Genomic DNA, 24,759 nt, shown 5'->3' with positions numbered 1-24,759 from the left:
GTCCTGCTTCACTCTTCCCCCAAACCTCTTTCTCCTCGGATCCTAAAAAGGTAACCCCAAAAGCTGCAGGGCAGGGCGGGCGCTTTAACAATCTCCTGCACCCGCAAGAGGTTTACCTCTCCTACGTCCACAGGGTTTACCTGTCCCTACAAAGGGTTTACCTCTTAATTTATTTATTTATTATATTATTTATTTATTGTTTTATTATTTTATTTATTTATAATTTCATTTTTTAATTTTTATTATTTTTATTATTTTATTATTTTATTTATTATTATATTTATCTTTTATTATATTTATTTTTATATATTGTTTTATTATTTTATCTATTTATCATTTTATTTATTTATTTATTTTTAATATTTTTTTATTTGTTTTATTCTTTTATTTATTATTTATTATCTTTTTTCCCGGGGGCGGGGGCTCCGCGCCAGCTGTGCGCTGGGGCCCGCGTGGCCTGGTGGGGAGGGCGCCCGCCTGCGGAGTTTGGTGTGGCGGGTTCGAATCCCCGCCTGGCCCCGGCCGCTCCCCCGCACTGACTGCATCCCTGGGGGGGTCTCGTGTCCCTGCTGATTGCTCGGGATGTTTTATTCCCCCTCCTGCACCACAGCCTTTGCCTGCCGGCTGGCAAAGCAGCTCCTCAGAAGCAGCACACGTTCAGCTTTCTGCTGCTCCCAGAGGTGGGAGAGGAGAAGAATACAGGAGAATACCACACAGAGGAAGCCAAGAGGTCGCCTTGTTCCTGAAACAGAAGCCCCCAGGAGCCATGGGATGCTGTTCAAACTCTGGGCAGGACACAAAGCTCCGCGTGCTTTCAGTCACCCCAGTCCCAGGCAATGGCAGCCCGTGGTGAGGGCCGGCTCTCAGGGCGTGCTGCTTCCCAGGAGCAGAGCCAGATCCTCCCGCACCTAGCAGAGAGAAATTATTTGGAAAGAAACTTCGCTTTAGGTTTTGCTGCTGGGTGTCCACCTTCACACCGAAGCCTGGGGTGGTTTGCAGCAGCTCCTCGTCACTTCCCTTTCTCGTGGGATCTCAGCTTGGATCACTGGCCAGAAGCACAAACCTCCTGATCCAGGCAGTACCACCCACACGCCTTGGCTGCTGTTGGCACAGCGAAAAAGCCTGGAGCTGCTGCGTGGATCTCGCTGCCCCCAAAAGTCTCTCCTGGTCCTCCTCTTACCCCCTGCATTCCCTCTGTGGGCACCCCCTTTACAAACTGTCTGCAGAGGGTGCGCTCAGCCGGGCCCCTTCAGCAGCTTTCCTTTATTGTGCCTGCAGAGCCCAGTTCTGGGCGCTCCCATCGCATCCATCTCCTTAATTAATTTAGGGGGATGGGAAATTCCTCCTCCCCACCCACCGCCCGCCTCTACCAGCACGCCTGGGAGCGCAGCACTGAAACGGGGAGAAAAAAAAAAAAAGAAAAAAAAAGAAAAAAACAGAAAAAAAAGACTGGAAGCACCCAAAAAGCTCACCCCAGATGGGACTCGAACCCACAATCCCTGGCTTAGGAGGCCAGTGCCTTATCCATTAGGCCACTGGGGCTGCGCAGGGGGCATGTCCCTGCCCAGCTGAACGGCCCCGACCCACAGCGGGTGGTGCAGGGGCTGTGGGATGTGTGGGTGCCCCCACGGGGGACATGGGGACACGGGGGGACACGGGGACACGCGCGGCCTCGCCTCCCTCTGCCTCCGCCACGCATCCCCCGGTGGGATGGGGGAAAATGGGGAGCAGCTGGGAACCCCCCGTGGGGGGCGAGGAAAAGGGGAAATGGGGTGTGGGGGCACCAACCCGCGTGGGATCCGTGCCCTGAGGGGTGGAGGAAGGGGGAAAGAGTGAGAGCGACGGGAAAAAAAGGGAAAGCCGACCACGAAGGGACTCGAACCCTCAATCTTCTGATCCGAAGTCAGACGCCTTATCCATTAGGCCACGCGGTCGCTGCTGGTGCAGCCCCCAATGATGCTGCCAACCCCCAGCATCGCCCACCGCAACCCCCTTCTGTGTCCTGCCTCCTTCCTGCCTGCCCTCCAGCCCTCCTTCCTTCCATCCTTCCTTCCCTCTGCCCCTCCTTCCTCCTGTCCTGCCTTCCCTCTGTTCTTCCTTCCATCCTTCCTTCCTTCCCTCCATCCTTCTGTCCTCCCTTTCCTCCCTCCCTCCGTCCTTCCCCTCCTTCGTGCCTCGGAAGCCGCAGAAAATCCGGGGGCCCCACGAGGAGGGCTGATGGATGAGACCGAGACACCCTGCAAAAGGCAAACGGGGTACGCCTGTTCCCCAGCTGACACCGCAGGGGGGGCCGAAACCCTCTGAGAGGACCCCATGGGGCCCATGCACAAGGGGGGGGTCCATGCACAAAAGCTGCCAGAGCTGGGACAGATTCACAGCTCCGGGCCTCTCCCATCCCACCTGCTGCTGGGGGATGGACGGGATTTCTGGAGGACAAGTCCCAGCACTGCTCTGTGGGGTCACTGTCGTTAGCTCCGACCACCAGCACCCCCCAGCCCCACTGGAAGCACAGAGATCACCCCCTCCCCATGCCCCTTCTGTCTGATTCCACCCCTGTCCCGTTTTGCACGTGCTTCCCTCCTCCTGTCCCACACAACCAGAGGCCACGGGGCTCGGGTGCCACCTCCGACATCGCAGGAGATTGGGATTTTCCAAGCACACGTTCACTGGGGCTGTTCCCCCACAAGGGAACCATCACTTCGGGTGCCTGAAGGCATCACTGGATCCACAGCAGGAGAAATAGGCAGCAGCAGAGAGGAGGAGGACTGAAGGCGAGGTGGATGGAGACGGGAAACAAAAAATCTGAGACCTTCAGCTTAACTCTGAGGACCTGGAGCAGCACAGGAGATCAGCAAGGAGGTGGAAATGGAAAATCAGTGGGTGCAAAAAAGGCTCAGTGCCCCACACCCTGGGCTGCTACGGAGCAGGACCAGGCTGCAGGGGGAGCAGCCTCTCCTCTGCCCCCGCCCCGCACCCCTGGTGGCACACAGGCACCAATTCCCGTTCCATTTCTGTGGGGTTGCAGCAGCCTCTGAGCCCTGTAAATGAGAGGAGATTTGCTCTTGAGTGGCTCTGGCTCCTAGCCTCCTCTCTGTGGAGATGAGCCCTTTCTTTCCCTCTCCCTCAAATTGTTGGATTTTTTGTTTAATGACCTCCCGATTCCCTCACCGCAACTAAAGACCACTCCCAAGAGCCCGCTGAGTGCATAAATCCATTAGCAAAGCCTCCCTCCCAGTGCAAATATAGAGCCCGGCTTCTGATTACAAAATCCCCATCCCTCATTAATAAATACCAAATCAACTTCCACATCACGAGTGACGTGCCCTGGGCCATCCGTAAGGGACGCGGTGCCATTCGCCTCCTTATTTGGAAGCAGGAGAAGATGCAGCGAGCTTTTATAGCTATCCTCACCCTTTCTCTTGGGACAGGTAAGTTAATGAGGGCTGGAAAAGCTTTAAGGACCTCTGCTCTGGCCTGTTTGAGAAGGGATTTCCCTGGGTTATTGACGCTTTCCATACCCACAGCTCCATACCCTCCCTCTTTGGGTACATCTCTCGTCCACAGGTCAGGACCTCTCCTGATCCTTTTCTGATTCCAGGGGATTTTTTCCCAGCAGGGGCTGCTCCCAGGTACATCTGCACGTACTACGATGTCATCGAGCACCTGAACATCACCTCCCACAGCAAGCTGCACGCGCACATACTGCCAAAGACGAACTGGAAGGAGCCTCTGGAAGTGAACATGGATTTCATGCTGATCGCTATTCTCTCTGTGGTAAGGACACAAAGCTCCTCTCGAGCCTTTACAGCCCAGAAATCTGCAATTGCCAGGTCGAAGCCTGAGTTTTCTGCGGGGCAGGGCTGGGCCAGCAGGGCTACAGGTGTGAGAATCAACCTCTTCCACTTCAGCTTCCTGATGCTTGAAAGCATTTGGGGAAGATCTGGAGGATTTTCTCTCTTCTCCTAGGAAAAAGCTGGAAAGCAGGCCCAGGCACACAGCCTGCTTCAGACCAGGCTCTAGGAAGAACTGCACGGAGTGCCTTAACTAAGCAATTCAGACAGCATTGCAGAGCACCGGTCTGTTAATGTCAACACCAGTATTTTTCAAACCACAGGATCTGCTGCTTCACCCTGCTCTTCAGTTGTAGGACCAAGACCCTCGACCTCTCCTCCTGAGCTGGGTTTCCACAATCCTGCTGCAGGAGCAACAGTGGAGAGCTCCTGGGCTCTGCACAGGACATAGCTAAGAAAAACCAGCTAAATCTCTCCCGTTTTGTTCCTCTAGGCTGAAAAGCTGCAGACGGTCACTTTTTATTTCGTGCTGAGCTTGGTAGGTTCCTTCAGACCGTTCCTCTCCTGTGACACCCAGCACAACTGCTGGGGCTGAGCCCAGCACTCATCTCTCTCCTGCACCTTCTTCCCCCAGGAGTGGCAGAACGCCTTTGCGACTTGGGACCCGCAGGATTTCTGCAACATCTCCAAAATTGTTCTGCCAATGGATTCCTATTGGTCGCCCCCCATCTTCATTTTAGAACGGTAGGTCCTCCTTGCCTTTTTATCCACTGGCTCAAGGAAAATACCGTGGATGCAAACTGTTGGGAATGTTGTGGGAAATGGGATAAACTCGTTTGGGTAAAAGCTGTTCCTGTAAGCTAAGTGTAACCAGGAACCTCCTGACTTGTAATAGTAGGAAGAATTTATACAAAGCACTTTGTGGCTCAGTAATGTTGTAGCATCTCCAGAAACACCCCACCTAGGCTGTAGTTAAACCTGAAGAAACATCAGGGACAAGTGCTGTAGCAGAATGAAATCACCCTTAGCAGTTTTTATAAGATAGCGGGTAGATCACTTTGGATCTAATAGAGGGTCGGGCACAGCCACAAGATCTTTGGCTGCAGGGGGAAAGGATGGGGAGGCAGCACAGCAGAGAGCCAGCCAGTGAGCCCTTTCCCCAAGTAAGAGTGGGAAGCACAAGCCCCAGGTTTCCTCTCCTTGCTGCTCTCCTGCACGCTGCTACATCCCATGGCTGTGTGACTGCACGGAGCCACCCCAAAAGGATGCCTACAGCCCAGGCTTTTGTGGGATTTAGGAGCATCGCAGTATCTTGGAGCTCCGTCACTCCCCATCTTTGTTTCCTCCAGGGTGAACGAACAGAAATCAGACTTGGAGTACATGGTTGTCAGGCACAACGGCACCTTCAACACAAGCCAGCCCTTCCAGGTTACCTTAACGTGCAGCCTGATGATCCTCAAGTTCCCCTTCGACACCCAGACGTGCAACATAAGCATCGCTTCATTTCTCTACCCAGGTACAGTGGCAAGCTAAGTTTGACCACAACGGGGCTAAATCTGCAGAAGGAATAGACGAGGTGGGCCCTGGCTGACCCTGGGTTCCCTTAGCAGCACCACACACTGCTAGGGGAGTGCTATTTCAGGGCTCCAAACAGCAATGAGAGTCCATCCCAAGAGGAAAGGTTGAAAAATAAGCAGAGGTGCCATAAAATCCCACAAGGTGCCATTTGCAAAGGACCCATAAGGTTTCCCCTCTGGTCCACATTCGCAGAGGTGCAGCCAAGTCTCTGCACTGCAGCCCTTTTAAATTTCTCCCTCATGGACTAAGAAACCACAGCGGTGCAAGAACCACTGCCTTTCCCCATCTGCATACACCCTTGGTTGGGAGGGAAAGGGAGAGGAAATAACTAATTTTTTATACAAAACTAAATTCTGCATCTTCTCCCCTTTCCTCCCCCTTGCCCAAGCAGTAACAGACCTGGTCATGAAAATCAAACGGACGCCAGCTGAGATGATGAAAAACAGCCAGAGTTACTTCCTAACTGATGGGGAATGGAAGTTCACCAACCTGAGCATCGGTGAATACAGAGAAGGGTTGGATGACGAAGAATATCCAGTGATCGTCTACAAGGTACATTCATATTATGTTGTACCAGTATAAAAAAATAAAATAAAAAATGAAACCAGATGGCTTTTCACGTTAGGGAATGAGCAGTCACTCAACACAGCACATTATCTCTTACCTACATTTCTTTCACCTTCCTCGACAGATTTCCATGGAGAGACGACCGACTCTGTATGTTCTGAACCTGATCCTGCCCACGTGCGCCCTGTACCTGCTCGATATGGCTGTGCTGTTTGGACCCAGCTCCCTCGAGGAGAAAATCAGCTTCCAGATTTCTATCATCCTGGGCAGCTCCATGTTGGCCGTGATTCTCAACAACATGCTTCCTACTTCCTCCAATGAACCACCCATAATAGGTATCCACCTCTACCGAATAAAGACTAACGGATTTTTACACAAAAAGAAAGGCTACCGGGCATTTATGGACCCATAAATGATACCATTAACAGCTAAATTTTATTATTTTGCTGCAAACAGCAATTTCCCCCTTCCTCACAACCCAAGTGAACACAGGCAGGATTACAGATTCAAGAAAATGGTGCCAATTAACAAATGTTTTCTTTGTTTTCCTCTTGTTCTGCAGTGATATTCTTCTTAGGCACCTTCCTGTTAATGATCATGGCTGTGTTAGACACCTTCTTCCTGCTGCACCAGCAGCACAAATCCCTACGCTTAGACAAGGCTCTCAGAAGCATCCAGCAAGGTAAATAAACTAAAATAAAATAAATTCGGAGCCAAGTAGTCCAGGCTAGCTGAACTTCAGGTTGTCATTCACAACCGCCCTGCTCCGACATCTGTTCTTTGCAGGCGTGCACACCAAGCTGGCAACGACAGAGGCCAACAACCAGGCCACGAAGCACCTCGCCAAGAAGAGCCAGGAAAAAGGGCAGCAAGCCAAGCCCCACTGGAAACCACAGGAGCAGGACCCCGTTCTGCCAGTCCTGGAGAAGGTGCTTCTCTACAGTCACTTATTCTTGTCGCTCTTTTTTTTTGCTGTTATTTCTATAAAATGGAGCAGCTAGGGGCCAGCTCTGTGTTACGCTCATTCAGTCGTTCTCAATTTTATTGTTTCTAATCCCTCCACTGTCTTGTTTTTTTTTTTTTTTTCCTGCTTGATTCATAGAACTGCAATGTTTCAGTTGCCTAAATTTAAAAAAAAAAAAAAAACAATCCAGGGCATAAGACAGGCATGGTTCCTGCTGTGTACTCTAGTTCAGTAAAACTACACACGTTCTTGCAGTGCTCTGTGGGCTAGCGAAGTACCTGTACAAAACACTAGTGGAATCAGGGGACAGAACCTTCCTTCCATCAGACAGTAATTCTTACAACCACACGCCCCTTATGATAGGAAAAGGGAATTAATGTCCTTTTTTGTCATGGAGATGTTTCCGTTCTGAGGAAAGGTGGTTAAGAGTTCCACCTTAGGGTAATTAAATAAATCAATGCAAGTACAAAGCCTCTGTTGTATTGTTTTTGTAATTACTGAGGTCTGCATCATTCAGAAATCCAAGACAGAGAACAGTAGGATAACCAGGATTAATGGGGTGAAGTTTTTCAATATCAAACTTCTGAACCTATTCTCATTTACAAACCTTCAAATCCTACTGCAGTTGACCCCACCTAAACCATCTCAACTAGAAACCAGCCCCAGACCACTGCCCACAAAACTGAGGGACACCTCCTGCTGCACCACAGCTCACTGCTGAATACAAATCCTTTTGTGGTGCTGGAGTGTAAATCCATCTCCTGAGCAAGAACTCATCCGCACAGGCTACAAACAAGCAGAAGCTCGATACTGATCTACATTCCCAGCACTGCGTGGTTACAGCGGGGATCGGACGGCTTGCTTGTGTTACAGATGCTGCACCAGGTTGTATCGTCAGGTTCTGGGATCTCGGTACTTGCGACAGGAATCAAGTCCGCAGGTAAATGAGAAAATCCAGGAACACCAGCCCGTTTGCACACCCACCTACAGTTCCGCATTTCCCAACACCTTGCAACCTCATATCTAAGATTTGAGCCACAGACAGGAGGGGGAATACTTTATTTAGATCACAGAATCTGACAGTCGTTTGACAAACAGCTTCCAGACCAGCTTACAGATCAGCAATTGGTCTGTGAGGCCAGAACGGGTTCTTCTCCATATCCAGTTTGGTTTCAGGGAAGGCTTCAGCCATGTCTTCATTTGTCATTTGTTCAAAGGGAATCATGCTTTTGAGCTTCTGAAGCTTGAAGTAGGAGCAGAGACAAAAGTGTTACAAGTCACTTCTCAGCAGGAAAGAGCAAAGCACACAGAGGACAGAACAAGGTGCAAACCAGGCAGGATTTAAGAGAATATTCAGCAAACAACGCCCAGACTTACGTGCTGTTCGTACTGGGCAATCCGAGCTTTGGAAGCTTGCACATACTCGGCGGTGTTCTTTGCCTGCAGGACAGCAAAGGACGTGGGGAACACGGTTATGCTCAAGGACGACAACCTGAAGCGAGCCTGCAAGCCCACACGCTGAGTTTACAGTAAAATTTAGTATCCTGACTCAAGGTAAACCAACAAAATCTTGATCAAACCCCAAACAGCCAAACCCTCCCCAGCGCAAAGATTTTGCTGAGCCGAAAGCCTGCGAAGACCAGAGCTGTGCTCCGTCTCAGGCTGCCCTGCCTAGGCAGACGACCACGCGGAACACACCTTCCTTCTTGCCCCTTCCCAGCAGAGGTCAGAGACAAGCCCAGCATCTGGGCACAGCGTCAATACTTACAGCTTCCTGCTCCTGGGCATCAATTTTAGCAGTTTGCGTGTCCACTGGCTCAGGAACCTTCAGTGCACTGAACTGTAAATTGGAGGAGAAATCTTTAAATGGTTTGTTTGCTTGAAATAATCCTTCACACCAAGGTCACTCTCCCCAGCAGCAGGAGGGTGTTCCCTTCTTTCTTCCTAAGACACTCTCACAAGTGTGAGTTAACGAGCTTTCTAAAACTGATCCCTGCACCTTGAACGTGTACTTCCCAGGCAGCACTGTTCACCGGGATGCTTCAAGCAACCTTTTCTGAAGTGCGCAGCATCACCAGGGCACACAATGCTACATACATTCATCACAGCACTACGCAGAGCAAAGCACAGCATCATGAGGAAGCAAGGAAGTAACACCTCAGACTGATCCCGTCACAGGCAGATTTTCCCCAAGACAAAGTTTTCAGATCCAGCTGAGGTCTGTGGGCCCTTGCAGTCTCACAGCAGCCAGTTTCCCTACAGCCAGCTGCAGTGTGTGACCTTCAGCAGGAGCCCCTCTTGTTCCTGGGGGTACGGCAACCCCTGCAGGCACCAGCCAGCTCTGCACTTCCCCTAGCCAGACCTGCACTTGTCACCGACCGTTTGCTCCAGGAGAGGCATCACCTGAGCCCACTCCTGCAGGCAAAAGGATGTTATCAAGTTTTCCTTCACAGCTTTCACCCTAACAGTCAGCACTGAAGTGACCTCCTCAAGGTGAGCAACACCAACTGCAGAGCACGAAGCAAGGGAACCTACCAGAACTGGAAACACCTCGATTCTGGCATTTCCCACTCCAAGACATTCCCCATGTAGGCCTCTGAAGAAAAGCAACGCACAAGCTGACAGAGGTACTGACCTTCTTCTGGAACTCGTCCACCATGCCAGCTTTCGCAATGGCAGCCTTGTAGTGAGCCCAGTCGATGGTGGGGGGCTTCTCCGGCAGGCTGGCCAGCCTAAGGGGACAGGGGACAGCAGTCACCTCACGCTATCATTTGCTCTCTGCCACAATTACTTTTCAGAGAGTTAACAGAGCCTGCTGAGCTTAATTGCAAATATCTCCGGGTCTCTCCTTAACAACAAAGAGCCAGCCCTGCAGATTCCCCCACCTTTTTAACAGATTTCTCTGTACGGCCAAGGCAAATGCAGCCTGAGGCCCTGCTGCCGGCAGCACCTGGATGCAGCCCTTGCAGGAGAGCTGGGCGGTTTTAACTGCGCTAACTCAGTGTCAGGCAGCGACCCCACCTGCAACAGCCCCCACGCACCACGCAGGGGACGCCAAAGCACCTGACAAAACCCATCCACTTTCCGTCTTGAAGACAACCCATTTTAACGTCCCCTGGAGCATTTTGTAACACCATAATTAGAGCCACCAGCTCAAGCCGGGCCCGCAGCGGCTGCACAACCCAGCGGGGCTCCGAGTGGCCGCGGGGCCGGCACTCACCGTGCTGACAGCGCGTCGCTGCGGGTCTTCAGGGCGTTGAACATGGCCCGCTGGTTGGCCGGCACCCGCTCGGCGAAGGCGGCCCAGTCGATGGCCTTGAGAGCAGCTCTGCGGCCCGCCATGCTGCGCCTGAGGGACAGGGGGGGGAGACAGCGGCTGGGGGGGGGGGGGCTGGGACAAGGCCCAGAACCGGGAGGGGGAGACCTGGGACCGGGGGGGGTGATCGGGAGGGACCGGGGGGGGACACGGGACAGAGCCCGGGTCCAAGGGGTGCTGAGGGGGTGCTGAGGGGGTGCTGAGGGGGCACCGAGGGGCGCTGAGGGGGCGCTTGGGGCCCCCCCGGCGGCGCCCGCTGCCCTCAGCCCCCCCCGGCCCCGCTCACCTTGAGCCGCGCCCGCCGTCCCCTGCCGAGCACCGCGCCGGAAGCCCCGCCCCCTCCCCTCCCTCCGGTTCCGCTTCCGGTTCCGCCCGCGGAAACCGGAAGCGGCGGGCGGTGATGGCGGCGGGGCGGCGCTGAGCGGGGCCGGGCATGGCGGAGCTGGCGGCGGCCGAGGGCCCCCCCCGGGGCCGCACCCCCAGCCCCGGCCCCGCTCCGGTTGCCGGGGGGGTCCCGGGACCGCCCAGCCCCCGTTCGGCCGCTCCGGGGGTTTCGGGAGCGGGTCCGGCCGCCTCTAAGTGGGTGCGGCTGAACGTGGGCGGCACGTACTTCGTCAGCACCCGGCAGACGCTGTGCAGGGAGCCCAAATCCTTCCTCTGCCGCCTCTGCTGCCAGGACGGGCCCGAGCTGGGCTCCGACAAGGTGAGGGGGCGGCGGCGGGGCCGGTGTTGGAGCCCCCGCCGGGTACCGTGAGGGGTTGGCAGGGGGTCGGTGTTTGTGACTGCGGGGCACGGTGAGGGCTGGGCAGGGGGATGGGGGTGGTGGGATCCGCCCCACAGGGCGCTGGGGGTGGTTTGTGGGGTCAGGCCGAGAGGTGCTGAGGTCCCCTGCTGCTTAAGGGCTTACCTGGAAGGTGAAACCTCCCCGGAACAAAACCTCCTCGTGGCCACAGCCATCACTGCCCTCAGCAAACAAAGGAGGTGAGCACAGGGTCATTAAAGTCAGAGAAGCCCTCCAAGATCTGGTCCAGCCCTCCCCCTGCCACCCACATCACCCCCAAGACCTCACTTTTTTTTTTGTCACTTTAAAGCAGCCTGCGTGGCCGGTCAGACATTGCTGTAGGGAGATGATGTGGCAGCCTCCTGCACAGCCTCTGTCAGCCCTTCCAGGCTGGTTCGGGAGATACTTTCAGTCATGAGCTGTTGGTGAGCTGATGACATTAGTTGTTGCATGCCAGCCTGCCAGACACCGCTTGGAGACAGGGCTGGTGCGCTGCAATTTGCATTTCTAGTAGTAGGAAGAAAAACAAACCCTTCCTTTAAACTTTAACTATCATATGCTGTTTACCAGAACTGGAAATGCATTTTTTTTCTAGATTTACTAGTCTGGAAAACAAGATTAGACAGAGCATGAACACCAGGTTTGTGTTTTTATTATTGCAGTGAAGAAAAACTGCTAAGCGCTGCTTTTCCCTTTGGTTATATGAACTCTGTTCATAGAAGTACTTCATGTGAGGCATGTGCCAGCACCGTCAAGCTGCAACAGTTGTGGCTGGGTTCAGGTACTGAAAAAAATGTTGGATAAAGCCTGGGGTCACAAATTCAACCTTTACAGGCAAAGGAGTCGGTGTTCTCATAGAAAAGCTGTTCTATTTGTCATTTTCAAATGAATTTTTTTCTAGTACCATTTAACTCTGCCTGCTTCCTTCCTGCGCACACCCTACAGGATGAGACAGGTGCATATCTCATCGATAGAGACCCCACCTATTTTGGCCCAATACTGAACTACCTCCGCCACGGGAAGCTTATCATAAACAAGGAGCTTGCAGAAGAAGGTAAGAGAAAAACTTCCCAGCAGTACTTCTGGCCTTTAGTTTCCCAGAAGGATGCTCGTTAAAAGGGATTAAATCATTAGATTCTGCATCCTCCTGGAAGCAGAGGCCTCTAGTTTATGGTACAGCCCATCACTGCTCTGCTACCAGAAGCCTTTGAGCTAAGCAGAGGAAACGATCTGACAGAACATCTGCCCCCACAGACAGCAGTAACAGCAGCTCTGCACGAGCAGGCAGCTTTGGTGACTTCCCCGTAGAGAGGGAACACCACAGAGATTGTGCCATGAGGTTTCTGATAAGCCCAAGGAAAGGGGGATGATCTTTAAGTGCCCTGTAAGTCCCCAAAGGAGGTGACAGCTCCCTTCTAGCCTGGAAATGTGAGATCAGCGGCAGTCATATTCAGCACCTGGAGATTTTCTTACACATGGGTGACATTTGGAGTCAGCAGCAGGTGTTGCATCCTTGTAGCTGAATCATCTTCACTCCGCCCTGCATAAAGGAACAGAATTTGTCTCTGCTTTTTGTTCCCTTCTTAGGGGTCCTGGAAGAAGCCGAGTTCTACAATATTGCATCTCTCGTGCGACTGGTGAAGGAGCGGATACGGGATAACGAGAACAGAACCTCTCAAGTAATGCACACAAAATTTACCTTCTGAAGTCAGGCGGTTTCCGTAGCGTAGTAGAATGTGTGGCTGCAGGCACTTCCAGTAGCAATTTTTAGCTTAGCTGTCTTTAACAGCAGGAACCCTTGTTTTTAGTGAGATCCAAGGCACAGCTAGGAACAAGTATCCAATACAGCTTCACAAGAACAGGCCGGTCATCTTGTTAACGCTGCAGGGAAAGGCAATGAACAGTTAAATAAGAGGGACTGGGAATTACAAACCAAAACACACAGCTTCAGGAGGTAAAGAATAGTTCAGTTCTCCTCCAAACTGTTTTCTGCCCTGTTCAGCTGTCCTTTTGTGGCAATTTTTCCTGTTACTGATATTAACATACTCAGGAGATTCAATTTCAGAAGGGAAACATTCTCAAAAAGCAGTAAATGGCTTTGAAAACAGAAGTGTTGCTTTTAGTTGCTTTCAGTTGCATTTAGGCACCTGGAAGGCTTTTAAGAGAAGGGTACCAACTGTACGTGCCCGTTTTAGAATTGGTTGGATAGTCACAAAAATAAAACCTCAGTCCATGTGGCTCAGCCTTCCTCAGATAACACAGAGCAGGACACTCCATTAATTTAGGCTAATTAGTTTCCTCGCTTGATACCAGTGCAACAATTATTAAACTCCTACTTGTTTTTCTTCTCCATGCTTTAGGGACCTGTGAAGCACGTGTACAGAGTCCTGCAGTGCCAAGAGGAGGAGCTCACGCAGATGGTGTCCACGATGTCTGATGGGTGGAAATTTGAACAGGTACCCATAAGCAGGCTGACTCGAGCAGCCGTCTGGTTTTGTAGGATAACTGAAATGTGCTAACTTAAAAGGAAATACATTCTTCTACCCACCCATGATTCAGTAGTTTGGGAAATCTACCAAAATACCATGCGTTTGTTGAGTAAACAGCGGTGAGTGGTGTGAAGTATCCAACAGCTGAAAGGTCAAGGCAGCAGGGGAACAAAAAAAAAAAAAGTTTTGTGTGGCTATCTTTCGTCCTTAACACAAACAAAATCCTATTAACTGTATGTCAGGTCAGTAATGACAGCCCCCAAGTCTTGCTACAGCAAAACTGTATCAGTAGTCATCTGTCTGGGAAGGTTGCTGACTGAATGTGCCCCATAAACATGAAGCTCTCTTAAAATCCATGACAACGTGGAAGCTAGGGTGCACACCACACGTTAAAGTTTCCTGGATATACACAGCTGATAAGAACCACATTGCTCTCTTCAGATTTTTTAGGTTTACTATCTGGAAAGCAGAACAGAGTTGTAAAAGCCAGATTAGCGCTGCACTCTAGGATGTCCTTTTAATGTAATAATGATAAATATGAGACAGATGGGATTTCTTGGATCGAGTCCAGACCTCTCATAACAGTAATATAACAATCCTATTTATGCAGATACCAAATTCCATCCCGATGGCTCCTATGAAAAGAGTGGTGCCAGTTTGCTACGCGTCCCTTAGTTAATCTAACATTTGCCTGTGGTAAGGAATTGCCTTTCCAGTGATTATACATCAAAGTCAGAAGGCCAGATTTGAGACAAGTTCAACACAGACATACAGTCTGCATCAGGAAGCCTGGACCAAGAGTCTGCACTGCCCTGCCCTTATCTGAATGAGGCATTATATATTGCAAAGTCTGATGCATTTATTTTTATTCTTTCTGCCCTCAATGTTTGGGAAATGTGTTCACCATTACAGCTTTCTTCGTGAGGCTCCAGCCACTAGAGGGCTCTGGAGCTTTTCTAAGTCTGCCTTTCAAAGGCACAGGAAAGCCTGTGACACAGGAGGGTGCTGGAAGGGGTTTGGCTTGTTGACACTTCAGGTCAGAACAGGTCTCCCTGGCCAGCTGTAGCTCACAAAGCAATTGCAGGAATAAAGCAAAAAGTCAAGACTTGTTGATGGTCCCTACCTTGGCTGTCTCCTGTTGCACAGCTAATCAGCATTGGATCTTCCTATAACTACGGAAACGAAGACCAGGCAGAATTCCTCTGTGTCGTGTCCAGGGAACTCAACAATTCCACCAACGGCATTGTCAAAGAGCCCAGTGAGAAGGCAAAGGTAAGGCATCTGCTCGGGCCTATTGACTTGGATCCTCCCGTGCTAAGAAGAACCCTTCTGACACAAGCAGATCCATAATCTGTGGTAGCAGTTCTGTGTACCAGCTTGTCTATTTCCCCCCCGTGTGCATGAGCTTACCTTACTAAAAGATTTCCTGGCTTACTGTACATTTCAAATTAAGGAAGTTCCAGCTGAATGTGAAAGGGAAGTTCTGGTAGAACACGGGGGCACTTCTTTAGTGTGACAGAGCACTGGAACTGGTCACCCAGAGAGGTTGTGGAGTCTCCTTCTCTGGAGACACTCAAAACCCACCTGGCTACCATCCTGCACAACAGGCTCTAGGTGATCCTGCTCGGCAGAGGGGTTAGAATAGAATAGAATATCCTGAGTTGGAAGGGACCCTTAAGGATCATCAAGTCCAACTCTTGACACCGCACAGGTCTACCCAAGTTCAGACCATGTGACTAAGTGCACAGTCCAATCTCTTCTTAAATTCAGTCAGGCTCGGTGCAGTGACCACTTCCCTGGGGAGCCTGTTCCAGTGTGCAACCACTCTCTCTGTGAAGAACCCCCTCCTTATGTCAAGCCTAAACTTCCCCTGCCTCAGCTTAACCCCGTTCCCGCGGGTCCTGTCGCTGGTGTTAATGGAGAAAAGGTCTCCTGCCTCTCGACACCCCCTTACGAGGAAGTTGTAGACTGCGATGAGGTCTCCCCTCAGCCTCCTCTTCTCCAGGCTGAACAGGCCCAGTGCCCTCAGCCGTTCCTCGTACGTCTTCCCCTCCAGGCCTTTCACCATCTTCGTAGCCCTCCTCTGGACACTCCAACAGTTTCATGTCCTTTTTATACTGTGGTGCCCAGAACTGCACACAGTACTCGAGGTGAGGCCGCACCAGCGCAGAGTAGAGCGGGACAATCACCTCCCTCGACCTACTAGCGATGCCGTGCTTGATGCACCCCAGGACACGGTTGGCCCTCCTGGCTGCCAGGGCACACTGCCGGCTCATATTCAACTTGCTGTCTACCACGACCCCCAGATCCCTCTCTTCTAGGCTGCTCTCCAGCGTCTCATCGCCCAGTCTGTACGTGCAGCCAGGGTTTCCCCGTCCCAGGTGCAGGACCCGGCACTTGCTCTTATTGAACTTCATGCGGTTGGCAATCGCCCAGCTGGGTTGGACTGGATGATCTTCAGAGGTCCCCTCCAACCTCGGCCACTTTGTAATTCTGTAAGAAAGAAAAAAATAGAGGAAAGACCTGAAAAAGGGGGACATCATAGCAATGACTGTTGAGATTGGTCACATTTTGTGGTTGAAGCATGCTGTAGGGAAGAGGCAGACACTTTTTTCTACCTCAGTCCATTTTTCCCCAGGATAGCAACTGCAGTTTATATTCTTAACTCCTGGAAGGCAGCTAAGCAGGGTTTCTAGAGAAGGGTCTCGGTTTTAACCAGCTTGCTATTCATTACAGTAGCATAAAAGCTAGCAAGGTGCTCTCATTCCTTCTCTTGTTAGTCCATCTTGCCTTTGCAAAACTCTGAAAAAAAAAAATTCAAAATAAGAACTTACGCATCTGAAATTGTCTAAATTATTTAAATTCTCTTTTTTTTTTTCAGATTCTTCAAGAGCGAGGATCCCGGATGTAATTCAAGTGTCTACTCCTCTAAAAATCCCAGATGTCAAAAGGGCAATCTAGCTGGGCAGAGCATCTCTCCGCAGTGCAACCTTGCCCCTGTACAGTAACCAAGCTAACACAAAGCCGAGCCTGTCCTGCCAATGGCGAGTACTTCTGGTCAGAACCAAAGGCTTCCCTCCTTCTCTGGAAACCAAGAAAAGAAGAGACTCTTCCAGTTGGATAGTCCTTTCTACAAGTATCCATTTTATTTTCTTGGCCAGCGCTGTATTGAATTTTTCCAACAATGGCTGGGCTGGATTCCCAGATGGAGCCTTTGCAAAGGTTGCTCAGGTCCCCAGGCCCTCGTAGTCAGTCCCACCTTGCACAGGCTGCCACGGGTGGGAGGATCTGTTTGAGCTGTGCCATTTCTTGCACCCAGGTCTACCACCACCAGAAAAGTGCAAGGACCTTGCAACGCTCCCCCTCCTGATCAGCCACCCCCCACACACAGATCAGAACAGGGTTTTAAAAGGAGGAACAAAGCAACCACTTGTAAAAAGAAAAACACTTTTTTCATTCTTGCTTTGTATTTGTTCCTTGTTCCATTCCTAAGAGCTGAGTTTAGATACTAAGGGGAGGGGAGTTGTGTGTACATCCAACGTGGGTCATGCTGTTAATGCTATTACGTATGGGCTCCTGGCATTTTCCAAAGCCCGTTGCTTCTCATGCATAAAAAGAGACCCGTGTTCACCCAGAGTGGTGGTAGAATAATAGTTCTGTCCTGTATGCTTCTCTGTTGAAGAAGAGTGGCAACATCTTTTCCCCTTTGCTACCTTGCCATGACCATATCGTAGCCTGGTACAAAGTCACAAGTTTAGGGACTTGTTGCTGCCAAGTTCAGCTTTGCCTTGTTTGTCTCCAGCAGCATGAGCTCCACTGCCTTCCTTCTCACCAGAGTACTTAGGGCAGAATTTCTTTTGTACTGTAGCAAGCAGGTAGGTTTGTTTTCACCCACGAGATTCTTTGCGGAAGAGATCCCCTATTTACACCCAATGATTTATCTGCGGCCCCCTCGTGTATCCACCTTCAAGAGACCACCTCAAATTACAGAGGGGCATCACAGAGCTGGGGAGGGGTGGTGGTGGTGAAAAGTTGCCAAACTGTTGTAATGTTTCTTGTCCAAAGTGGCGTATCAACTTCTGTGACTTTTTTTTTTTTTTGGAATGCCTTGGATGGATGTGCAAAATGTTTGTTTGTGCCTCTGGAATCTAATCTTAGCCAAACTGCAGTCACTGCTTCTCCTCTGTTAACCTGTGCCATCCCTAACCAAGGGCATGTCCCTCCTTGTCTGGTAAATGGAATTTCTTAGGAATTCACTGCTGCATGTTTTTCTCCTTTCATCCTGGCTTTGTTCTTTGTAGCCTAAGTGTCCTGGTATTTGGGTCTTTTGAGTCAAGTCCCAAACTGACAGTAAACGCAAAGCTTCAGAGATGCTGGAATTCACAGACATTGCTCAGAGCAGGTGATTCTCAGTAAAGTATCAGAAAATTCCTCACCTGGACTGAGGAGCCGGGCTTCTTCCTGGAGGAATTCAGCTACCTGTGGTCTCCTTGAAGTGTTAAGATAGAAACAGGCGTTTCCCACCTGATCACTTACTGCTGGCAGGGCTACCCTCAAGGGTAGCAGAACATTACTAAAGGCCTGACAGCCAGTTCAGCAGCAAAGGCACTGAGCAACACTGCTGCACTTGGCCTCTTTTCAGTCCTTCTGTATGTACACTGACCTGGCCTTTCCCATCCTTCTTTGCCAATATACCTCCTCCTCTGGAGGTTCTGCCTCCTTCTCAAGAGTGACTGGTCAATTATCTGTGCTAGTTTAATCCTGGTAGCAAGAGACCATGCCAAATGTCTTTGAATTCACATCGTGTCAGTTACAGGCTGTTGAAACGCAGCTGGGTTGCCATCATTCTGAGAAGCCAGCTCTCCTTCTCTCCATCTTCCCTGTTTCTAATGTATTGAGATGATATTGGTGTGATTAGACCACACGCCTTGGCTGGGCCTAAATAACACTGTGATGTGTATAGATATCTCTCCTCTGTCAGTATCTCGTAGCCTCAGTCATTGTCCATCTGTGCTCACAGCTGAGAAATCCAGAAGTGCATGTATGCAAGTTAACAGCCTAAAAAGCCCTCTGACTCTCACATTCATCTGTCTTCTCTCCCTTCCTTGGAGGAGGGAGTCTCCAGGAACTGGTCAAGAAATAGCAAACTAAAGGCAACAGGAACTGCTTGAGCCGCATTTGTCACATCAGTGCCAGCTGAGCACCTTCCTGTTCAAACCGTGGAGCTCACAGCAACGCTAGCGATCGCGTGAAGGGAGATGTTCTGTCCAGTACAGCTCAAGTAGATAAAATACCTCGTTGCTTCTTTTGTATCTCCAAAAGCACCATACGTGTTGAAGCCCACCAGAAGACTGCCTGATGCAAGAGCGATACCATCACTCTCCCCACCGAGCCAGAGAGAGCCTAAGAACTACCACTACCAGTTGAGTGGAATGGTTGTTTAACCGATACACAGGACAGACTATCAGCGTTGCATCTTGGTTCTCCAGGGGAAGATTGAAGTCCCCTTGGCTTCAATTGCGTGGTCTTTCAGTGCAACAAAAAGAGTTAACAGTAGGAAAATGATCTGGTTGTTACTGGACACTCAACTTCTTGTGCGATATTTAGGACCAGGCATGAAATTCATCCCAGAAGGTCCATTCCCAGTGGAGGATTTCTTTGCTGACTGTGCTAAGTCACCTTTGCCCTGAGACCAGGGGCTGGTCTCAGCATTATGCACAAGTTGCATCCCTTCTGTGCTCAAGACAGGGCTTCTCCTTCTGTTGCCTTTCACTCAGTCACAACTATATAAAAACCATCACTGAATTAAGAATAAATTTGTCCCATTCACTCTTAAAAAAAAAAAGAAATAGCATGTTGTGAGTAGGGTGAGTGAGCAAGGGTAGAGCTACTGGATATCCAAGAGTGCTTGCATCTCTTGGGAAGGTTCACTTGAGAGCATTAATCCTAGGAACAGAGAGCATGACCTTTTGATTTTTTTTTTTTTTTTACACTTTCCCAGTGGCCTAAATTGTTCCATTATGGCAAGACTGGAAATAACCTCTTGAAGTGTCTTTGTTTCTGCACATTTTTAAAAATAGATTTTCTCAGGGGTGACTGAGTGGGCTGAGGCCAAGGGGGCACGGTTTGCTGCAGGGTGACGGGACTGAGCAGCTCCCCAGTCCTGCAGCTGGGCCGTGGGCTCCTCCCCTCAGGTTTGCCTGCAAACCCGGAGGTTTTGTACAGTTTGTCACGTGTCAGTGCCCTTTGCTACTGTTTCTCTTTGTTTATTAAATGTGTTTGAATAACACTTGAGATGCTGTGATTAATTTTTTTTTTTTTTTCAAATAAAGATTCTGAAATGGGTTTGAAAAGTTTGAAGAAACAGTCTACAGCCTGCTGCTTTCTTTGCATCCATTTGCAACTTTCCACAGCAACACTACGTTATAGGGGAAGAAACAAGTTAGGAACCTGCATCTGGCTCCAATTCTTTTATAACACTGATTTGCCAAGAGGAAAATCCAATTAGATTTAAGAATCCTTCTTGGTTACTTTCAGAGAACAAAGGCAAAAATCAAAGCACTTCTCTGCTTTTCTCTTACACAAAAGAATCTGAACTACGTACATTTTACCACTTCCACTGACACCCACAAACAAGCAGGTTGTTAATACAAGCATTAAACATGAGCCACTAAGAAAGGACGAGGATTATTATGTCTTTTCATTTGCTAAACCTGTACTTGACTGCTCCAGCATGCATGGCAGAAATGTCTGATGGTTTGGCAGCTTTGCCCCTTCCTGTCTCACAAAAGGCCTTCACTGAACATCTGCAGAAGCTTGCAAACAACTCTCTGCCTTCCCACTCAAGGCCAAAGATAGAGCATTCTTGCCATCACCAAGACAAAAGCAGAACAAACTTGAGGGGGGAAAAAGAAAAAAAAAAAACAAAAAAAACACACATTTACAGTTTCTTAAGAGCTTTCCCTTGTGTTCTGAGCCTGCAACTGTTTGCTGGGAGAGAAAGTGCCCCGGGCATGTAGAATTTGCTCTGAAACCCTGGAGGGCATTTTAAACATTTGATCTACCTCCACCCTGAACGCAGCCTTCCCTGTGTGTCTTTAGCAAGACAGGGGATTAGCTGGGATTCAGATTTCCTGTTTACAGAGCACTGCAACTCAAAAACGTGTGAAACAGAAGTACCAGCGGATGGGCGAGCAGCAGGGAGGTCAGGAGACAAAACCTTCAAGCTTTGGTGATGCTGAATTGTAGATAAGGGTGCCCATTCCTCAATACAGGGGTGGGAAAGGAGGAGGAGCAAAGATGTAAGCGAAGAATGGGTGAAGATGAAGTTACTTTGGACCACAAATTGCTGTTGCCTGCTGCAGCTGCTCTGAAGGCTGCCCCGGGCACGCTCCCTGCTTGCAGTTCTTCCCACTGTGGCAGAAGCCCCAAAGCAAGGAGCAGGGAAGGGCTGGCACATCCCCAACCTGGGGTTTAATACTGGAGCTATGTGAGATGAGACATTCTCTCCCCCATGACACCACAAAAGAGAGCTTAATGGCATGCAGGAGAAAGCAGAAAGCACAGCTCAGCCACCTCACCGCTTCACATGAGTTGATTTAGGACACTGCCCTCACATCTCCTTAATAAATCCCCGTATCTCCATGCCAAACCCGACTGCAAGGCCTCGACCTTGCCCCAGGCAGAGCCACACCCAGGTACAGCAGCCCCTGGCTGTCCTTTAAGGCCACGTAGGTCAGAAAAGGCTTTGAACAGGACTCTGAACCGGCCCCGCGTCCGCCAGCTGGTCCCTCACAACACCTAGAGCAACGCTTTAGCACCGTGCCGGAGACACCGGCATCACTCAGCAGTTTCTGTGGAAACTGCCATCAGCAGCAGCCAGGCCTCTGTGCCATCGCTCGCTTTCCCAGCCAAAGCTGTACAACACACAGAGTTCCTCCTAAAAAAAGTAAAAATCTTTTTTTCCCCCTTCTTGCTACAGAGAACTGAGGCGATACCCAGCATAACCAAGCAGCAGGAGGTCGTGCTGGACGGGCAGCAGCACGGCATTACCCCACCCCAATAAATTGGGCCTCACACACCACCTCCTAACGAGCAGCCCCTGCTGCTCCCAGGGGCTCAGCTCTTCCTGCCCCCAACCCCAGGCAGCTCCAAGCAGCAGAAGGGGCAGAGGGAGCTACTCTGCAACAGACCTGTGGCAGAGGGACTTCCAAACCCCCCTTGAGCAGCATTTTCTGCATTTAAAGGGTACAAACTGGGCACTCCCCCACCCCTCCTCCTCTGAAAAACACACAGAAACCCTCTGGCTACCACACTGCATCTGGGGCCTGCTGGCTCCCCGGGGCCAGGCTCACCTCGCTGCAGCACACGAAGCTCCGTTAGTCACCCGGCTGGCAGCTCCACTCGCCTCTGCCAGTTTTGCCCAGAGCACAATTCATTTGTTTTTCTGCCCTGCCTGCTCACGTCTGTGGACAAAGAGGAAACCCAATCTGACACCGAAGATATGGAAGGGTTTTTAGCAGCCGAGGCATCTATCAGCATCCAGCTTCTTGGCCTGGAGCTCCAGCAAAAAAGGAGTGGAAAACCACAGCTGCATTTCTCCTCTCCGCACGTGTCTGGGAGGGTGAAACCCAGCAGCACAGAGGCCTGGCCACAGCCATGAGCACATCCTGCACAGCGCCCACGCTCTGCCTCAGGCCCTCGACAAAGATCAGCCTGCTGCTCACCCACACACCTTCACCCTGAAGTCATCGGGCCAGATCTATTTGCAGACAGAAAACCTGTAGATATTTGTAACCCAGCTTACTAACTTGTTTGGGAAACAAGGACCTTAGTTGTCTCTATCTACCTAGATCTAGTTTTGAGACAGTCACTGAAGGTTTAAACCCAATTTGTCTGGGCAAACAACCCCCACGTACCTGATCCTGTTTAGAGAAGCATGTTGGCTTCTCCAAAGCACAGTGAAGGAGCTGTAATCCCCTAGCAATTGCCTTCAGGTGTGGTATCATAGTTGAGCAAAGGCATTGATATTTGCCCCTCTGGCAACATTCCCTATTGCAGGTCCCCATCCTTCCTATAAGTTCCCCAAACTTCACCATATTCAAGTTCATCATCAGTCCAAAATGTAACAATTCCTCGCATTTCATGGGCCTCACACATCTCCTCGGGGAGCTGAGGGTTCAGCTGGCAGTGGCTGGCCTCCGTGTCACACAGAAAACCCTCGGGACAAGTGAGCACTTTCTACCTGTGATTTAGCTCAGGGCAATCAGGGCAGCAGGTCCTTCAGCAAGGCCAGGACAACATGCACCAGTGGTCTCGATGAATTCAAACAGCAGTGGCTAAAAATGAGGAAAGCCAGAGCTGATGTGGGAAAGGAGCAGTCCCAGGTTCCACCCTCCAGTGGTACTTTGATGCATTAACTTTCTTGCAGCCGGCTGTCAATACATCCCATCCTCCCACCCAAGCACTAAGCCATGACATCCCTGCAGACAAGATTCTTTGCTATTTAAGGATTCACAGCTACTAACAAAGGACCCAGTCTGTATTCCCTGCATCTTGCAGCTGGCACACCGCATCTCTGCGTAACCTAACACGAAGGGAAATAGGGCTGGTGGTGGGAGTGCAAGGTACCCAGGTAAGCAGGCAACCCAAAATGAAAGCAATGCCTGCCTGCCATCCTCCCCAAAAAGGGCTGTTCCCCTGCCAGCATCCACCCCATAGCTGCCAGCAGCAGTATGTACACCTAACTCAAGCAGCCAGCCAGAGGGAAACGCTTCTCTTGATCCCTCCCTAAGTGGCTTATTCCCCGTCGATAAAAAAACAAGGGGGACAACAATTAAGAGCTTGCTAGATAAGATCTGCTGCAGGGAAAATCCCCCTAGCCACTGCTCAGTGCTCTGGACATCAACCTAAAGCAGAGACAGGATGCACAGGACTGGGATCTCAGCCCATTGCCCCACCATGTCCCACGTGCCCATCCACCAGCCACAGTTTTTACATGGGTAACAATTTAAGGCAACTCCATCTCAATAAAAGCTTCCTGAGACAGGTCAGGGCATCCCATCAGAAGCCACAGCCACCTCCAGCATGGATTTCCCCAAGCACATCTTTCTCAGACTCAGCTCTGGAGGATCCCCATTGCCTCAGGTAGAGTTGGGTGCTGACCTCCCCCCTGCATGGGGCACCCCAGAAGCACCCATAGAGGAAGGCAGCAGTCAGGATGGCTCCTTGTGCTGTTTGCCAGCCCGCATGCAAATCCTTGCAGTCAGCCACCAGGGCAAGGAGCTGGGACAAGCCACATCTTGCTGGATTCCTCCGAGTCGATGGAAGCTGTCAGTACACGCACTTGGTACCAGCTGTCTCCTCAATCCCTATTTCCTACCTCCTAGCCAAGCAGTGTTACCCTCAGTGCTGGCTAAAAATCATGAAATCTGGTCCCAAAAATCAGATTTCTTACCTGGTATCACAACTACATCCTTTGTGATTAGTGAGCACAATGCAGCTGAGAGCAAGCCAGGAGAGCAGGGAACAGCACCAGGACATCTGTCTAAAGGCTGGTCCAGGCAAGGAGCCAGGCTTATATGTAACTGGGAGTCAAACTGGGTGGAGAAGGTGTGGGAGGAGGATCCAGGTGAGTCTGGTCAGGCTAATTAAGACCAATTAGTGCAGTCAGGGCCCTGACACCCTTTGTAGGGGGATGATGTGGGAGTGATGCTATGGGAACTGCTTAGGAAAGTCTGGTGCTAGACCAGCACTCCCCATGGCTCTGGCACTGTCCCATTTTCTCAGCCCTAACAGAGCTGGGCTGTAGGGGGTTTGCCAGGGTTGTTAAGCCCCTGACCCTGCCCCAGGTCTCAGGAATCAGTTTTCAGGTGCTCAGGGAGCTTGGTTTCCACTGGGTCTGTCTGTACTCGAAGGAGGGATCAGAGCAGGGGTTTAATCTGGGTGCTCCCGCAGCCAGCTGGAGCAGGTTGGAGACATCGGGACTGGAGCTGGGGCAGGAGCAGCTCCATGCCCAGATCCGTGCCCTGAGCCGCTCCACAGCCCAACAGCCAAAATGCCACCGAGTTTCCACTGCTTTACATAAAAGAAAGAAAGAAGACACGCACTTCCTCTGTGAGATTCAATCTGTCAGTCTTTGCTAATCTGGGTGCCTGGAACAAATTCAGCTAGCATCAGAAGCAATTTGGGAGCTCTGAGGTGTTTTCCACTTCAGTTTCCAAGCACGTGGCCTGCCCCAAAAGTGCTGCTGAGACTGCTGGGTTTGGGACGGG

The 24,759-nt window shown here is 50.7% G+C and overlaps 4 protein-coding genes and 2 non-coding genes across 11 annotated transcripts in view; 2 read left to right on the top strand and 4 right to left on the bottom strand.

The window, feature by feature from the left end:
- Positions 1–1,469: 1,469 nt before the first annotated feature.
- TRNAR-CCU (transfer RNA arginine (anticodon CCU)) lies at positions 1,470–1,542 on the bottom strand. The gene has a single exon. It is a non-coding gene; the product is annotated as a tRNA-Arg (tRNA).
- Positions 1,543–1,861: 319 nt separating this feature from the next.
- Positions 1,862–1,934, bottom strand: TRNAR-UCG (transfer RNA arginine (anticodon UCG)). The gene has a single exon. It is a non-coding gene; the product is annotated as a tRNA-Arg (tRNA).
- Positions 1,935–3,382: 1,448 nt separating this feature from the next.
- LOC119713128 (5-hydroxytryptamine receptor 3A-like) lies at positions 3,383–6,937 on the top strand. Its single transcript, XM_072025884.1, has 9 exons — positions 3,383–3,428; positions 3,599–3,774; positions 4,285–4,329; positions 4,426–4,535; positions 5,141–5,307; positions 5,761–5,921; positions 6,061–6,271; positions 6,499–6,618; positions 6,723–6,937. The coding sequence occupies exons 1-9, from the start codon at positions 3,383–3,385 to the stop codon at positions 6,935–6,937; spliced, it is 1,251 nt and encodes a 416-aa protein (XP_071881985.1).
- A 1,005-nt stretch (positions 6,938–7,942) lies between these two features.
- Positions 7,943–10,656, bottom strand: ATP5PD (ATP synthase peripheral stalk subunit d). The gene is made up of 6 exons (XM_027471379.3): positions 10,503–10,656; positions 10,121–10,249; positions 9,536–9,632; positions 8,669–8,740; positions 8,278–8,340; positions 7,943–8,143 (listed from the first exon to the last, which is right to left on the bottom strand). The coding sequence occupies exons 1-6, from the start codon at positions 10,649–10,651 to the stop codon at positions 8,012–8,014; spliced, it is 642 nt and encodes a 213-aa protein (XP_027327180.2). The 5' UTR covers positions 10,652–10,656; the 3' UTR covers positions 7,943–8,011.
- Positions 10,650–19,775, top strand: KCTD2 (potassium channel tetramerization domain containing 2). The gene is made up of 6 exons (XM_027471378.3): positions 10,650–10,919; positions 11,943–12,051; positions 12,585–12,676; positions 13,358–13,453; positions 14,633–14,758; positions 16,368–19,775. Exons 1-6 carry the CDS (start codon positions 10,650–10,652, stop codon positions 16,395–16,397), a joined length of 723 nt encoding a protein of 240 aa, XP_027327179.2. The 3' UTR covers positions 16,398–19,775.
- Positions 11,628–24,759, bottom strand: part of LOC106014315 (uncharacterized) — a 28,989-nt gene continuing 15,857 nt past the window's right edge. Inside the window, exons 1-5 of one of the 6 annotated variants that reach the window (XR_011804183.1) lie at positions 20,666–21,763; positions 16,105–16,288; positions 15,441–15,979; positions 12,697–12,878; positions 11,628–12,537 (exon numbers count right to left, since the gene is read on the bottom strand). Coding sequence is in view for 1 of the 6 variants with exons in the window: in XM_072025854.1 (XP_071881955.1) it covers positions 12,865–12,878; positions 15,441–15,979; positions 23,943–24,028 (639 nt within the window). In the remaining 5 variants the exon portion in view is untranslated. Of the gene's footprint in view, positions 12,879–14,609; positions 14,745–15,070; positions 15,128–15,440; positions 15,980–16,104; positions 16,289–20,665; positions 21,764–23,942; positions 24,348–24,759 lie in introns of those variants that run through there. The other 5 variants (XR_011804184.1, XR_011804186.1, XR_011804185.1 and 2 more) reach the window with 5 other exon arrangements.

This window comes from Anas platyrhynchos, chromosome 19, assembly GCF_047663525.1.
Source record: "Anas platyrhynchos isolate ZD024472 breed Pekin duck chromosome 19, IASCAAS_PekinDuck_T2T, whole genome shotgun sequence".
In the NCBI taxonomy this organism is placed as follows: Eukaryota; Metazoa; Chordata; class Aves; order Anseriformes; family Anatidae; genus Anas; species Anas platyrhynchos.
This window is presented reverse-complemented; position numbering and strand designations above follow the sequence as displayed.